This window comes from Ctenopharyngodon idella, chromosome 22 (genome assembly GCF_019924925.1).
Source record: "Ctenopharyngodon idella isolate HZGC_01 chromosome 22, HZGC01, whole genome shotgun sequence".
Classification (NCBI taxonomy): domain Eukaryota; kingdom Metazoa; phylum Chordata; class Actinopteri; order Cypriniformes; family Xenocyprididae; genus Ctenopharyngodon; species Ctenopharyngodon idella.
This window is the reverse complement of record NC_067241.1, coordinates 11,099,632-11,116,320: the sequence shown is the minus strand read 5'-3', so window position 1 is coordinate 11,116,320 and position 16,689 is coordinate 11,099,632. Positions and strand designations below refer to the sequence as shown.

Genomic DNA, 16,689 nt, shown 5'->3' with positions numbered 1-16,689 from the left:
TCAATTTACTGTGCCCTTACTGACCCCAAACTTTTGAACAGTAGTGTTATTGACATGTAATCATAAAAAGAAAGGACATATACAAATCAATTTACTTGTACTCCATCCAACCGAAGTGAAGCATTTATCAATTTTATCTTTTGAAACCGACCAGATGAAGGCATCTTAGTAGACAGGATGTTACACATATTGGATCTGGGTGCGTCTTAATGTCTTCCTATCTCCGTATACAATAGCATTTTTCAGATTTTGTTGACAGCGAAGAGATGGGAAAAAGAAGAACGGAAAAGCGTGGCACTCTTTACCATCACTCAAGGTGCTGAGAGCTTGATTTTGTCCAGGTGTGGCGATCTATTGGATGGCCCTCCAGAGTCACCATTCACTCAGCACTCTAAATAGCTCCTTACCAGCCTGACACTTGAAATATTAGCAGCAAATGGACCTGGACTCGACCCAAAATGACCAAAGCGGTCATTTTGAGTTACTTGAAGAGTTAGGCTGAGGCATCGAGGTGGGGATGTGAACCCATAACCACACTTTCTCGACTGCCACCCTTTTTTATTCCTTCTGAATGAGGGTTTCACATGGTTTCTCATTGTTTAGCAGCGGCAAGCTGCAGTCACAGCTCAGGAAGGAACAGATAAGCTGTATGGAGAGCAGTGAGGCCTGACATGCAGCCAAGCATAAAACGGCCCTAATTCATCTTCACAGACATACTGGAGAGAGGTGTGGATACTACAAAAAGAGTGACTATAGAGGAACGGATGTGTCAGACTGAAGCGAGGTTTACCTTGGATATTGTAGGGGTTGTCAATGACGAAATCTCCATTCCACACAACTGAGAGGTCCACCGGCAGGTCGCTGATGTCATTTCCTTCATAGTCATACTGGAGAGAGAGAAAATAAACATAGGTATGACTCCATGCTGTTCATCACACTTGGTAACTGATCTTTTCTGCCTTTAGTTTGTACTATACCAGCCTCCATCAACTTAAATTCCTGTCATAAAATAAAGCAAAACATCTCAAAAGCTCATGTTTTATAGTGATTTTACCACAGGTAAGGGGTGTTCAACAATTTTCAACAAATACATTTTATAAACACTTTTGCAACAGATGTTAAAGATTGAGCTATGAGTTTGAATATGGGTTTGAATGTGATTCACAGATTTTCCCATCCCACTCTTCCTGCTTATCACCATAATTTTCTGTCTCTACAGTGTGTTTTTCCACCAAAAAGACAAAAAGGCACCAAAAAAAACTATTAAATGACACATTGAACTTGCAATATTTTCAGATCCGATTACTCCCACTTCTTATCATCACTTCCTGCCCTCTCTCTATAGTGTTTATCCTCTAAAAAGACAAAAAATAGACAAAATGGCCCAAAAAAACCCCCACTAAATGACACGTTTCACTATGGTGCTTTTATTCCTATTCTAGTCATAATTTCCTGTTCTCTCTCAACTAAAAAGACAAAAATATTTAAAATAACAAAAAAATGCTGTACACATTCAGCTGTGGTGTTCACATAGGAAATTTGAGTTTGAATCTGGCTTGCAACTAATTTCCTGTCCTGTCTCTAATAAAAAAAAAAGACAAAAATGTACAAAATAACACACACACAAAATATTGCTAGACACATTCAAGCTCATATGCAGGAAATGAGAGTTTGAATCTGGCTTGCAACATTTTTCAATTTCCATTACCCATGCAGCTCAACCATTTCATGTCCTCTCTCTACGTGTATAGAAAAAATATGCTAAAAAAAGGCCCAAAATAATACTAAAAGAAAAAAATTGCTGGACATTTAGCTGAGAAGCTCACACAAGACATAAGAGTTTGAATCCAACATTGTCTATCCACTAAAACGACCTATAATAAAACAAAAAACCCTTCAACACAAGACAAAACAACAAACAAATCCCCCGCAAAAGTGAGAATGCCTCCAATTCAACGTGACCATATTGTTGTGCAGCGCATCAGTGATTTACTGCACTGATCCTGACATGCAACTGGGGACCGCCGGGATGAAGAGCGTTCAGAAAAACGCACGCAAACCGTGTTCTGGTGCACAGCTCGAGCTCAGCCCTGCTGAAATGGCAGCGAATGAATGAAACATGCTGGCTTATCTCGCTCCATGTAAATCTTGCCATTTAAGAGTGTATCCTTGAGAGAGGGAGAAAGAGAGTGAGACGGATAAAACGAAGAGAGCAACAGAGTGAGACGGACAGCGAAGGAGAGACAAGTCAGGATTCTCATCACGCAATTGTGAGACTGTCAGATCAATATGGGGGGAGGTGAAAACACTCCACCCTGACAGCAGCCTCCTCTCTACGGCCCCTCTCATTCACACACACTCCTTACAAGCACTGATAAACAGCAGCAGACATTCAGCACACTTACAGACGAGGTTCTAGTATCAGAAACCGTCTCATCAAGCAAAGCTACTGACTCAGAACCCTGCAGCGCGCAGAGAGAAATGCGATTTGTCTGTGCGTGCCTGGCCGTTTCTGGATGAGCTGAGGGGTCGGGGAGCACATGGGAAAGAGGAAACGAGACGGAAACGGGGTGAAATAGAATGAGGGCGTGTGGGAGAGCTCAAAAAATCTAAATTACAGAGCGGAAGCCATTAATTTACACATGAAACAAGTGGCGGAGTTTAGGCGTGAAGCGTGTTGCTGGGACTTAAGTGAAATTGGCATTTCCAATTTGCTTTCTGACACATCTCATTTGGCTTCAACTGTCTCCAACATATACACACACATGTGCAAATACACACACACATAATGGCTGACCACTGAGGCTGAGGTAGTTTTTTTTAAAGACCAACTAAACATACAAAATACATGTCAAGCCAGTTTTGTTGTGCATTTCAAATGTGCATCATTAAATGTAACATCAAAACAGAGTTTTTGCGCAGAAACCTTTTCAAAAGCCAACCTCTCGTTTAGTGTATGAAAGGGTTAGTTCACCCAAAAATGAAAATTCTGTCATTAATTACTCACCCTCATGTCGTTCCACACCCGTAAGACCTTTGTTATCTTCGGAACACAAATTAAGATATTTTTGATAAAATCCAATGGCTCAGTGAGGCCTGCATTGCCAGCAAGATCATTTCCTTTTTTCAATGCCCAGAAAGCTACTAAAGACATATTTAAAACTGTTCATGTGACTACAGTGGTTCAACCTTAATGTTATGAAGCGACAATGAAGTTTCAAAACTTTACGAATCTTTTGTTTCGAATCAGTGGTTCGGATCGCATATCAAACTGCCAAAGTCACGTGAACTATTGAAATTTCATAACACTTATGACGTAACGAAGCCTTGTTTACTGAAATTATGTGATTTTGGCGCTCTGAACCACTGATTCGAAACTTCATGAAGCAGTGTTTTGAAATCGCCCATCACTAGATATTGTTGAATAAAGTCGTTGTTTTATTTTTTGGGGGCACAAAAAGTATTCTCGTCACTTCATAACATTAAGGTTGAACCACTGTAGTCACATGAACTGTTTTAAATATGTTTTTAGTACCTTTCTGGGCATTGAAAAAGGATTGTTCACATTGAGTTGACAGTTTCAACGTTCTTGTTTCCTTTAGTTTATTTTCAATTTCTGAGGTGAATTATCCATTGTCGCTTTCAGTATGGCTATAAAGATCACGCAAAATGATATTCAATGTGATTGTTTTCAAAGAAAGAAAACACACTAGTCCATATACTGTATCGTATTTGTTATCTTGTTTATAAAATCTAGTTAACGCAACACAACAAACGTTAACGGTGAGCATAGGACCGGTTTTGTTCACACTGCACATAAATCAGATTTTTTTTCCTTCAAATCTGATCTTTATGACTTTACCCGTCTGTCATGTTGCAAGTGATGAAATCAGGTCCGTTTGTTCTGACAGTGCAGTCAATATCCGGTATATCCACATCGGTTGCTGCAGTACTGATTTAAGTGTCAGCGCGACAGCGAGAGACTTACTTCTACTATAACTGAGTAGCTGTCACTGTGGAAAGCGAGGACGGAAAACTGAAAATTGCCTTTGCTCATGTCCATCATGACATCTCGCCATGATGAACTCACGAGGCGCATCAGATAACATAAGCATCAGAGGGATTACAGCACTATTGACATGTTCATACATAGACCACGTCTGAGACCTCTCACATGTTCACCCATTCACCATTTAATAGATTAATGCCACATCTGAACATACACTAAAGTTTAAACGTTTGGGGTTGGTAGGTTTTTATAAATGTTTTTGAAATAAGTCTTTTATGTTCACCGAGGCTGCATTTATTTGATTAAAAATACAGTAAAAACAGAAATTGTATTACAATTTAAAGTAATTGTTTTCTATTTTAATATATTTTAAAATGTAATTTATTACTGTGATGTCAAAGCTGAATTTTCAGCATCATTACTCCAGTCTTCAGTGTCACATGATCCTTCAGAAATCATTCTAATATGCTGATTGGGTACTTAAGAAACATTTCTTATTATTATTAAATCAATGTTGAAAACTGTTGTGCTGCTTAATATTTTTGTGTAAACTGTGATTTTTTTTTTTTCAGGATTCTTTGATGAATACAATGTATATTTTAGTTTGATAATGTTTTTATTTAATATTTTGTATTTTTAGGAGATTTTATGGTACTAAATTATATTTACGCTGTAGTTATAATCCATGTATTCACTTTTTGAGCATAGACCTGAAAATTAAATTTCCAATTTAAACTGTCATAAATTTTGAATGCTTTAGAGCACAGACTTAATGTTGATCTCTTTTCAAAGATGATACTTGGCAAATTATTGCTGAAGTGAAAAAGTTTTAAAAAAGTTAACTTATAAAAAGTTACAGAATTTTACGTTTATTGTCACGTTTAATGTACAAAAATACTATTTTCAATATTTTTATGAAATATATATTTCCAAAAACACATTTTACTCTAAAACTGCAAGAAAAATCAAAGCCATGAATCTAAACAAATTGTATTCCAAATTTGAGCTTAATATCTCAAAAAATGATCTTTCAGTAACATTTTATTTGGCCGCAGTACCAAAAGTTTTCACTAGATGAAATTTATCTCCCATTAATTTCCAATGCGGTCATTTTTGACCATGAGGAGCACAAATGTGACTATTTTTTTTTTTTTTCAGGACTATTTAACCTTTTCGAATCATGATTTTTTTTGTGTGTGTGTTCACATAGCAAGTGCCAAAACCTTTACCAAGTTTCGTACTGTTCCGATGAAGTATGACAATAACAAATAATTTTTACTGACCCCAAATTTTTGAATGGTAGTGCAATTGAAACTGAAATGTATAGCCAAAAATCAGATTTTAATCAGATTTCAAACCCCTATATGAATATGATCAGATTTAATGTGTTTGGTTCAGATTACAAACAACTAAACCAATTTGCCACTTGACTTGTGAATGGCGTTAATCCGATTTCATACCACATATAAATGTGAACAGTTTTTAAAAATAAGATTTGATGTGGTTAGTTACAAACATCTAAAAAGATTTGAGTCGGAGATTGCAATAAATAAAAAAAATAAAAAAATCAGATGTCTGTTGCCTATCCGAACAAAACCAAAGAGTCAGTTGACGACTCTTTGAAAGGCACAAGGTCAAGGGTAAACCGCTAAACACCCTCAAGTCACAAGGCCTTTCTTCTGACAACCAATCATTGGCAGCTTCTCTCAACGCTCCAATTTGATCAAACACATCCTCCACAGACCGCAGATGACCTCCACGCTTACAAACACACATTCTTCCCTAAGCAGACATGTGAACCCTCACGCTCCTCCTGCCTACGTCTCATCACCAGCGTCCCAGCTCCATTAAACTTTAAAGAGCTCCAGCTGTCCTCCCACACATACGTCGTGTCTTAACAACGGCCGGTGCTGTTCTCCGAGGGCCGTCCAAAAACATAGCTATGATTTATTCATATCATCATTAACATGCCTTTGACATTACACTACACGCTCACCTCAGTCAAACAATCGGCATATTCGATGCTAATCGTGGCGGTAACATCATGTGACTGAGGTCATGTGATTTTGGTGACCACAAAATGGCTGGAAACAACTAAAGGGTGCATTGTTCTTTAGAAAAAGGTCACATATGCAGAATTTATCGAAAAGGTGGTTGAAAACAACGGCCTCTGTTTCATGAGAGAGGGCAGTGTGAGAGGAGCTCGGGGAGAACTCTGCGTCTACTTGAGACTGGATGAATAATAACGCTCATTATTCAGCCCGTGGTCATCATGGAGACATGGCGGAGAGTAATTAATTGCTTGTGCAAGTGTGAGTTCCCATGAGGCCGATGCAGGCCTCCAACACAAGGTGAGGAGAAACACGCACATGACCCAATTAAGAATAACCATGATCCGGCAACTTATTCCATACGCGCCGAACCTCGCACACATGCATACACGGTCTTTAAAAAAGCCCCTCAGGTGCTGAGCTGACATGACAGGTGATGATAAATGTCAATGTCTGCTAGACTGTGACTTTCTCTATACATTCTTCTCTTTGTGATCACAATGCCCCACCATGCCATGGTTAATGATGTGTTTTCAAAATTAAAAATAAAAAGTGGCTAAAAAACTCAAAATAACATATCCTGGCCACATTTCACCTCAGAAAAAGAGAATGAATGAATGAATGAATGAATGAATAAATAAATAAATTTAAGCCTGTAACCTATAAAAGCCTATATTCTGCATAGTGACATTTTCATGACAATTACATAAATTTTCCCCCAATTCTCCATTACCATAATGCACCTGGACATTTTTTTCACATTATTCTCATAAGTGTTACTTTTTACTGTCATTTTTTTTTTTTACTTTATTACATTCAAATTTTGTAACACATTTAGTTTTTATTTTTATTGCAGAGAGAAATGTGCAAATCATGAAAATTAAATGCAACAATAGGTGTGTTTGACATCATACGGCGCTGCGTAGACCGATCGGCGAGATTTGCCGCTTGCAGTCGGGGGCAAAATTGAAAATGGAGTGTCACTTTCTGCTTCCCGTAGTGACACTCGTGATGTGTTTGTGTAGTTTTATCACAGACAAAGTGGATTTTCAGACGTTTTCAATAAAGTGTGTGTATATATTTTTTATCAGTGTTATTTTGATAAACATGACACAATTTAACATTATGGTTACATGAAAAGAGTTTTTACTGTTATAAAACCATGGATTTGTAACACTGTCAGAATAATCTGCTAAAGTTCAAACTGAGCATTAGAATGGGAAAGAAAGGCGATTTAAGTGACTTTGAATGTGGCATCGTTGTTGGTGAAAATATCCAGTGAGCGGCACTTCTGTGGGTGAAAATGCCTTGTTAATGCCAGAGGCTGGGGGCTCATCCGGGATATTCCCAAGAAACACGGGACTGAGAATGGAGAATGGCCAGACTGGTTTGAGCTGATAGAAAGGCAACAGTAACTCAAATAACCACTCATTACAACTGAGGTCTGTAGAAGAGCATCTCTGAACCTTGAAGCAGCAGAAGACCACACCGGGTGCCACTCCTGTCAGCTAAGAACAGGAAACTGAGGCTGCAATTTGCTCAACATGCGAATTCGTTTAAATGCCACAGCCTTCCTGAGTATTGTTGCTGACCACGTCTATGTCTTTATGACCACAGAGTACTCATTTCTGATGGCTACTTCTAGCAGGATAACGTGCCATATCACAAAGCTCAAATCATCTCAAACTGGTTTCTTGAACATGATCTCCAGATCTCAATCCATTAGAGCACCTTTGGGATGTGATGGAACGGGAGATTTGCATCACGGATGTTTAGTCGACAAATCGCTTACAAGCCAAAAAAAAAAAATCATTCTTTTTTTTCCTTTTCATTTTGATGTAATATGACCAGGATGAAAACAATAAGTGACAAGTGATAAAAGTTTGCTTCACATAAATCTGACTGTTCTTTAAGTGACAGAACATTTAATCAATCACTTTGATGCAATTTCTGCAGCATCTTTTGCCACTTATCACGCAAACTGCAAGGGAAAAAATCCCCCCAAAATACAAGTAAAACAGCTTTGCAGAACACAGGCTGGAACTACACACTGACCTTAAAAGAGAACAAGAAAGCATGAAACTAACTTCTGAACATGATAAAAGACAAAAAGAACTCCACTTATTATGTATCCAGTTATAATAAACCTGAAAGGTGTAAGCAGTTGTGCATGTACAATAGTTTGAGTTACATATGAGTTGTATAGGTCCTCTTTCTTACTCTCTCCACCTGCATGCCCAAAATGCATAATTACCCTCACAGGGGAAAATGAATGGAGGCCAGAAATAGAGAGACACACTGGGCATCTCCCCAGCCTGCGCCCGTCCTCTGCTGGCAAGCCCATTGATCAGGGGGATGGAGGGAAGGAGGGAGCGTACGGATACGTGCGGGTGAGGCAGGAGATTCCGGGTCCATGGGGCTGGAAAGTGCCGATGTTAACAAAACAGAGCAGCTGCTGGAATGTGAGGAGGGAGGGAAGAAAAAAAACGCCGCCTTTTGTGTGGGTCAGTCTTATATAATTAGTCATTTTGATAGCATACCTGTGCGCCTGGGTAAAAATAACACATCAGCACATCAGGAGGGGTTTTAAACACACGCGCACACACACACACACACACACACACACACACACAACATCCAATGTACTATTTTGTTCCTATAGAACGACATTTCAATGGCCTTGTTAAGGTCAAAAAGGCAGTTATATAGTAAAATATATTTTAATTCTATATATATATATATATATATATATATATGTCTTAATAATTGCATAATACTTTTAACAAAGTGCACAAATTGTGCGGGAAGAGTTACACATGTAAATTTAATACTTATTGTTAGTTGTTTGTTCAAATCACTAATTCCAAGTACTAGTGATACTTGACTTGGCAAACAGCACTAATTTTGAAATAAAAAAAAGAGCTGTCATTATGTATTTGTAGCTCATTATGCAGAGTTATTTTATTGGTGCAACTGCTGTGTAGTTTTTTGCAGTGAGAGTCATTTAGTCAAGTGGCTGAAGCTCTCGAATTCAGCTCTGAGCTCTTGGTGAATCTTCTTCCTAGCAGGAGCTCGGCTCCACAGGAGCATCTGACACACTCTTAACCCCGCTGTGGGAAGCAACTGAGACTCCTCCAGTTATTCACCTCTCCCTCTCGCCCCAACATACGAAAGCTGCTTCCCGCTCCCTTCCTCAAAAATGATGACCCTTCTCCTCCTGAGCTCATTTTCCCTCCTTCCTTTCCATCTTTTTTTCGCCTCAAAGTGTTAGGGGAGGAACTGGTGTGTTGAGTCTGAAGCAAAGCATCTCTCTGCTGCACGGCTGCAATTCATCATCATTTTATCTACGACGGCTTTTAATTGGATCCTATCAAACTCTCCCGATAGTCCTCATTTTGCTGTAGACGGCATAGAGGAGATTCTGGATGAGATTTTCTTCGCTTTCCCCCTCTGTTCCTTTCCATCATTGTGTTTTCTCTGTCAGTCTCTCGTTCTCTCTCTCCGGTCATTTATCTGAGCTGAAGGTAATGTTGTAAAGCAGAGTCTGATACCATCAGCCTGTTCTGTTCATCTCCTGGGTCCTGAGCTGGGGCGCTCAGAGAGAGAGAGTTCTGTAGAGGAGAGCGACTTTAGGTCTCTTGTCTTGTCTTTTATACACCCATCTTCACTCCTTTATTTGATTTCCTCTCTTTTTCCTCTTTTCCACCAAATTTGTGCTGGTGTCAGAGCAAAATCTGTGAGCCGTCTTGCGTTTACACTGACTACATATCCCTCCCGCAAACATGCATATTTGTCTTTGTTTATGAGTATTAAAGGGTTAGTTCACCCAAAAAACATCTTGTTTACATTTTTTCACCCTCGTGTTGTTCCAAACCTGGGGTGCGTTTCCGGTACAATGATGTAACTCACTGCTTAACTACCATAGTACCATGCATCATTGAAGAAACTTAAGTAATAATAAATTCTTTTAATTAACTAGTGTTGTTAAAAGTACTGACTTCGATACCAAGTCGGAACTGAAATTGTAAAAATGCGATGCTTTGAGAGCTGTTGAGCTTATTTGTAAACAACTCTGATTGGCCATTGTGTTCACACGCTCAACATATATGTCTGTGATTGGCTATAATGATCAATGCACGGGAGCATTTGAAAGCACACGGAAGTGTTTGAATTTGAAAGCTTTTTGAGAGAGGGAGCATTTGAAAGCAGGCATCTATCAGCGGACGGTCCGCCGATAGACGCCTGCTTTCAAACGCTCCTGTGTGTATCTATGTAAGCGCTCGGTGAAAAGCATCATTGAGGACTATTTATAACATGTTTTTGAAGCGTTGATCATTGTAACCAATCACAAACATATCTGTTGAGTGTGTGAACACAATGGCCAATCAGAGATGCTTACGAATCCGCTCAACAACGCTCAAAGCATCACATTTTTAAAATGTCAGTACCGACTTGGTACTGAAGTCGGTACTTTTGACAACACAATATGAACCCATTTGAGACTAAATTAATGCTAGATTTTTTTGCTATAAATTACGGACATGGCATGAGGACTAATTCACATTTTTCGCAGTTATTTTGCTTGAAATCTAATGTTAACATATAAAACCTTATTATACAGTGTTACTTAATTTTTATCTGCATCTTAGTATTTCCATCCAGAGTTTTTATTCAAAATAAAAATAAATGGATAGAAACCTGACTTGTGATACATACATCATTGCGATGCATCAGGATATCATATTTAGATTGCAATTAAAATTGTGAAAAAAAGTGAATCTGCTGCATCTGTTTCAAACTCTCTCATGCATTTGGCATCACTTTTGTCCAGTACTGCACCTCTTCTACAGACACACCTTGAGACAATGCATGGCTATCTGAATACATCTGCAGCAACTGGATGGATGGCTATAGGAACAAAATCAGATAAGTTCCTCCTCCTTCAGTATCAACCTGCTAATGTCACTGATGTTCTTCCTTCTCAGCACATTTCATCCTAAGCTGTATATCCTTTGTTTACTCAATCGATTGAGTCAGGACTGCCCGCTTCCCTCTGCGTCCCAACACGCCGTCGTGCTTTATTAACCCGTCTCTCTATTGTCTTAAGCAGAGAGACAAAGGATCGAATTGATCAATCTCGGGCAAACACAATCAGCTCCCCCTCCCTAATCATACAACGCCAGCCATCTGCCCACTGTGAGCCTGGGATTCCACCTGCCAGCTGTTGCCTCCAATCTACCTGGCATGCGACTGACCTCAACGACCAGCGCTAAGGAACGCCGCTTGCAATATTATTCTGTAACTCACGATAAAAGTGACCAATTACACATCCATGTACATTCATTTTCATGACATTTCTGTGATGCATTCTGCATTATTGTTACAAACACATTATTTTACGCCAAACATTTCCCCCAAAAAATATGTTTTAAATGATAAAACAATAGTGTTCAATAACCATTTACAGGCTATCAACAAGGAAATTACTTCATGAATTGAGAAAATAAATAAAATCTTGACACCATTTCATTAAAATTACATTCAAAAATGGCACAAAAAGTAAATGTACTGATATTCAGATATTTTTAAGTGCGTCTTCAATGTTCAAACACTTTTTGAAGTAATTTAAAGTAGCTTCTCACAACTTTAGTGTTAGCAAAAAGTAACCAGATTATGTAACATGTTACTCCCAACACTGCCACCGGCGACCTTAAAATGGTATTACTCAGAAACAACAGTGTTATGGCAAAGAAAACAGTTCAAATCCTTTTGAATTCAACAAAACCGTTAGTCAGCGTCATAATTAATCATTCAGATGGAAAAATTTCTGTGGCGTGAATGAAAAGAACTGCAGGGGCTTTGGTGGGTGATTCATATCCGACCTGCCGTCTGGCACCTCAGCCAAACCGTTTGAACACAAAAGTTCTTGGAATGTTCCGGGACCGATTTAGCCGAAGCCCATTGACGAACAGTCATTTAATCTGTAAGGAGTGACTCTGTGAATGACTAAAACAATAGTGACTCTTGATCTATGCCAAAGCCTGTCATTCTAAACATGCTCCTACTTCTGGTAATGGAACTCTCACGCAGGGCTACACAGCACTCATGCTAAAATCACTGCAAGCTAAGTAACTGATAATTGCTGGCATTTAATGGTGTAATTGCAGTGGGATCTTAACACGGCTGTAATTGTGGCTCTCATTAGGAGTGACAGGCTGTCTGAATACCCAGCAGCACAGAACCAATCCCGGCGTGGTTCCGTCAGAGACATAAACCGCAGATGACCAAGGAAAAGTAAGGGACTTTGGAAAATCCTAATCCTCTAAACTATCTTAAAGAGTTTCAACTGATATAGAAATGACCTACTGTTATCCATGATTGTTCAAGAACAACACGATATAGAATCATACTTATTTTGGGATGTATTTAGTAAATTAACATGTTACTTTTTGCATTTAAAACACAACATCTGTGTTTCAAATAAGTTTCTAATTGATTCTTTGGAGAACAAAAGGACAACTTTTAAGACTGCTCTTTTTCATACAATTATAGGGGCTAAAGGACACAAAAGCACCATAAACGTGGTTCAAATGACTTAAAAATGCTCTATACTAATACTAAAACAGAGCAAACTTTAAGGAATGGAGCAAAAAGGTCGTTATTCAAAGAAACTACTCTAAATCTAATCATGTTCACAAGAGAAGTGGCAGTGTCCAATTGAATCAATGCATGAATGAATCATTGTTTGAGTTGGATCTTTTCAATGAATCAGTTGATGCGATTCACAGAAGCATTCTCATTTGGTTCTTGACTTCAACTATACAAAGCTATCTTCAGAAGACATTTAGCAAAGGATTCATATGGACCACTTTTGCGATCGTTTTATTGCGCTTTTGAGTCAATTTATGAAACTCGAAAGCTCCAGTACCCATTCAATGTAAATGCATGGAAGTTACTTGCACACCCTACAGAATTTCTCATTTTGTGTTCCAGAGTGGAAAGAATGACATGAGAGTTAGTAAAAAATGACATTTGGGTGAATTCAGGTTGATTGGGACACTTTTTGCCATTGAAATGACTGGGAAAAAGTGTCCCAATCAACCTGAATTCACCTTAGTTTTTAATTTTAAGTGAACTTTACATTTGAGAAACTAACTCAGAACATCCAGAAACCGCTAATGCACCTGTAATGCTTGCAAAATTAGAAGAGAACAGGTCGCTTATCAGCCGGCTGTTTTTTGCTCTCGTTGACTATTAAAGTTAACATCACTCTGGCTGATGCTTCCAGCTAGCGGAGACAGAGGAATAGCTTCTCGTCAGCGACGCGCCAATCGCTGTTGATTTGAAACGGCTGCGACAGCAAACAGTCGATAAAGTCTTTAGCAAGACAGCTCTGTGCAAACTCTTAGCCGTGTAATTAGCTCAGTAACACCAGGAATCTCAACACAAAAGAGAAAGAGGCTGTGTCCTATAACGGCCATCAATAAGGCATGGCGAGAAGTGTCACAGTGCCATCAAATACCCGAGTTTCCTCTCTCTGCCACTAATGACTGCCTTTGCAAAGCAGTCTGTTAAAACGATAACAAGTGGCACGTGTTTCATCAGGCCCTAATGGTCCACCAGTGCCTGCCCAGTGCCTGATGGGATTTTTGACAGGCAGACAAAATGTTGATTGGCCAGAAGGTAATGAGGGGGAAGGCTTGTGTCAGCAGTGCTATAAGAAAATGGCCAACTATTTGGACTAGCGTTTCTCCACCAATAATGACCCTTAAACAACTCACAGAGATGTGACGATTTAAGGGGGTCACGGCTTGTCAGAATGACTTTCGGTCCATTTGCCTGCGGTGCAGGTCCACTGGCCCATGTGATCATAAAATACACATGACACTCTCTACAGTATGTTTGGCTAGAAATTCTTTCCAATGGAAAGGAAAATCCCCAATGGGATCCCATTAGCATCTCAATTGCTTCTCCTAGTCAGCAATGCAATCAAATGAAGAGTAAATTAAAGCTTTTAAATTAAAGTCTCCAATGCCAATACTCCCATGTGTCTCCTTTCCTAAAGACTGCAATCAAAAGTCAGAAATCTCAATATGAACTCAGACATTTCTCTTCAAATTCATAGAATTCAATGTTGTGTTTTTTCCCAGCCAAAAAAAAAAAAAAAAGTGGCTGTTTGGATTTAAATAGGCAAATTGATTTAAATAATCCTAACTGATAGAGTGTGTAGCTTTTCATTTCTTAAACAACCATGTAGGAAGACATCATGGCCGTATTCCAGGATTCCAGATTCATCTTGCTCAAATTGTGAAAGAATGGTGGGGAGGGAACATGAAGAATAATTTTCACACATGAAATGGCACCTCTGAGTCTAGTTCTTAAATACATTAAAATTCTTTGGGATGTGCTGAAGGAGATTTTACAGAGTGCTTGACTCTTGCATTGTCAATACTAGATCTTGACCAAAAATTGATGCACCTCTTGATGGAAATAAATGTTGTGATGTTACTTCCATCAAGTGGTGCATCAGTTTTTGGCCTTCCTACATGGTTGTTTAATAAATGAAAAGCTACACACTCCATCAATTAGGGCTAAAAGAACTGATGCCAAACACGTAACATGCTAGAAACATAATAATCATAGCAATAATGATCCAATCATAGACTCTTTGGGCCCTATTTTACTGATCTAAGCACATGGTGCGAAGTGCATGCCGCAGGTGCATTTAGGGCGTGTCCGAATCCACTTTTGCTAGTTTAACGTCGGAAAAAATGGTCGGTGCCCCAGGCGCATGGTCCAAAATGATTGTACCTAGTCTCTTAATGAGTCATGGGTGTGTTTTGGGCGTAACGTGCAATAAACCAATCAGAGTCTCATCTCCCATTCCCTTTAAAAGCCAGTTGCGCTTGCACCATGGCGGATTCTCTATTTACATGGCGAAATTTGCAAGTGGAAAAACTGAATGCTTCTCCAGAGAGTAATCCTTTTATTTTTAATATCTGGCATGTTTGTGTGCAGCTGCGCATCCCTGTGTGTGTAACAAGCAGAGTGTACACGTGTTGTGCACCCACCTATATATTACTAACGCGCCCTTTAAATAACAAAAATACACTTGCTGGTCTGAAACTTGTTCAGGCGCATTGTTGGCGTGTTGCTATTTTGAAGCAACTGAAAAGGACTGCGCAACTGACTTTAGACCAGGGTTTTGTTGGTCAATGACACCAACATTTTCAGTTCCTCAAAATAGCAATGCGCCAACAATGCACCTGAACACACCTCATTTTCAGACCAGCACACCCATGGGCAAACAGATGAGCGCGAGTGCATTTGTTATGTAAACAATGTGGTGCTGGACGTGAAAATGATAACTGCGTCGGGTGGAAACTAGCAAAAAACACTTGCGTTGCACCTGGCGTCGCATTGCGTTGAGTGTATGATAGGGCCCTCAAGCATTTAAATCCAAACAGTGACTTTTTTTGACTGGGCAGTAGAATTCAATGTTGTGTGACTTTGAAGAGAAATGTTTAAATAATAAAAAGTTTGTGATCCAAACAGTTGCTGCTTAATATTTTAGTTGCTGCTTAATGTTTTTTTTTTTTTTTTTTAACTTTTTTTTTTACTTATTTTATGAGTAACCCATAGCTGATAACTCCATTACATCTCCTGAGCTATGAGAAAGCAACCTCTGGGGAGGAAACAAACAAACAAACAAACAAACAAGAATTTCACTTACCATGGTCTTCTGACACTGTATGCTAGTGCTGTTGAAGCGCAGTGCAGTGACACTGTACTCTTTCCCCTGGATATAGAAGATACACTCGTAGTTCCTCTGGCCAGACTGGGGCTGCGGAAGGTTCCGGGCCAACAGGGTGATGGGCTTCATGACACCAACAGGGATGTAGATTTGAGTGGATGGCAAGATCTGAGGACACTCCTGCAAAATGAAAAGAGGGTAGTCTTCAGAAAATGCTATTTTTATATAAAATGTGAGTGAAGAGACTCCCAAAACTCTCTGATATTATGGTCTACAGGGTTTATTTACACACATTTTATCATCTGTGAGATGAAAATCATACCTCTGATCACTTTGAGGGTTTATTCATGTTTGTAGCATACACAATAGATTTTACCAAACAAAGCGCTTATGTGTTTAGAGGTATGAAAGATGTATTTTACACAAACATAGACACCGTATAAGACTGCTATACAGAAAACATAATGACTTATTATAATTTTGATAGATTCAAATAACAGCACTGAGGTGCATCTAAAGAAGATCAAAAACACTTTTGATCTTACTACTTGAGTAAATGTGGCCATTCAGACATGGCAGCCCCTTCAGTGATGTTGCTAAATCGAGAGAGCGAAGGCGAGGATATGAAGGATGCGAGGAGGACTTCAAGGCCATCGCCACCGTTGTCATGCCAACAGATTGGAAAACCAGGGCACAGAGCATGCAATTAAGCTTTTTGAGGGCGTGTGCCATTTTAAAGACTTGGCATCGGCACCCGAGTTATGATGCCAACTGTGCACTTTAACTAGGCAGCAGCATAACCATAGGCACGAGATCTTACCCGGCAAGACCTCTCTTTAAAAAAAAAATATTATGAATCTTCGTATGTACATACT

General features: G+C 39.2%; 1 protein-coding gene across 3 annotated transcripts in view; it reads right to left on the bottom strand.

Annotated features, from left to right (window-relative positions):
- plxna1a (plexin A1a) overlaps positions 1-16,689 on the bottom strand; it is a 230,202-nt gene that overhangs the window by 59,594 nt on the left and 153,919 nt on the right. For all 3 annotated transcript variants that reach the window (XR_007927413.1, XM_051879527.1, XM_051879528.1), the window contains exons 10-11: positions 15,794-15,994; positions 791-887 (exon numbers count right to left, since the gene is read on the bottom strand). Coding sequence is in view for 2 of the 3 variants with exons in the window: in XM_051879527.1 (XP_051735487.1) it covers positions 791-887; positions 15,794-15,994 (298 nt within the window). In the remaining variant the exon portion in view is untranslated. The remainder of the gene's footprint in view (positions 1-790; positions 888-15,793; positions 15,995-16,689) is intronic.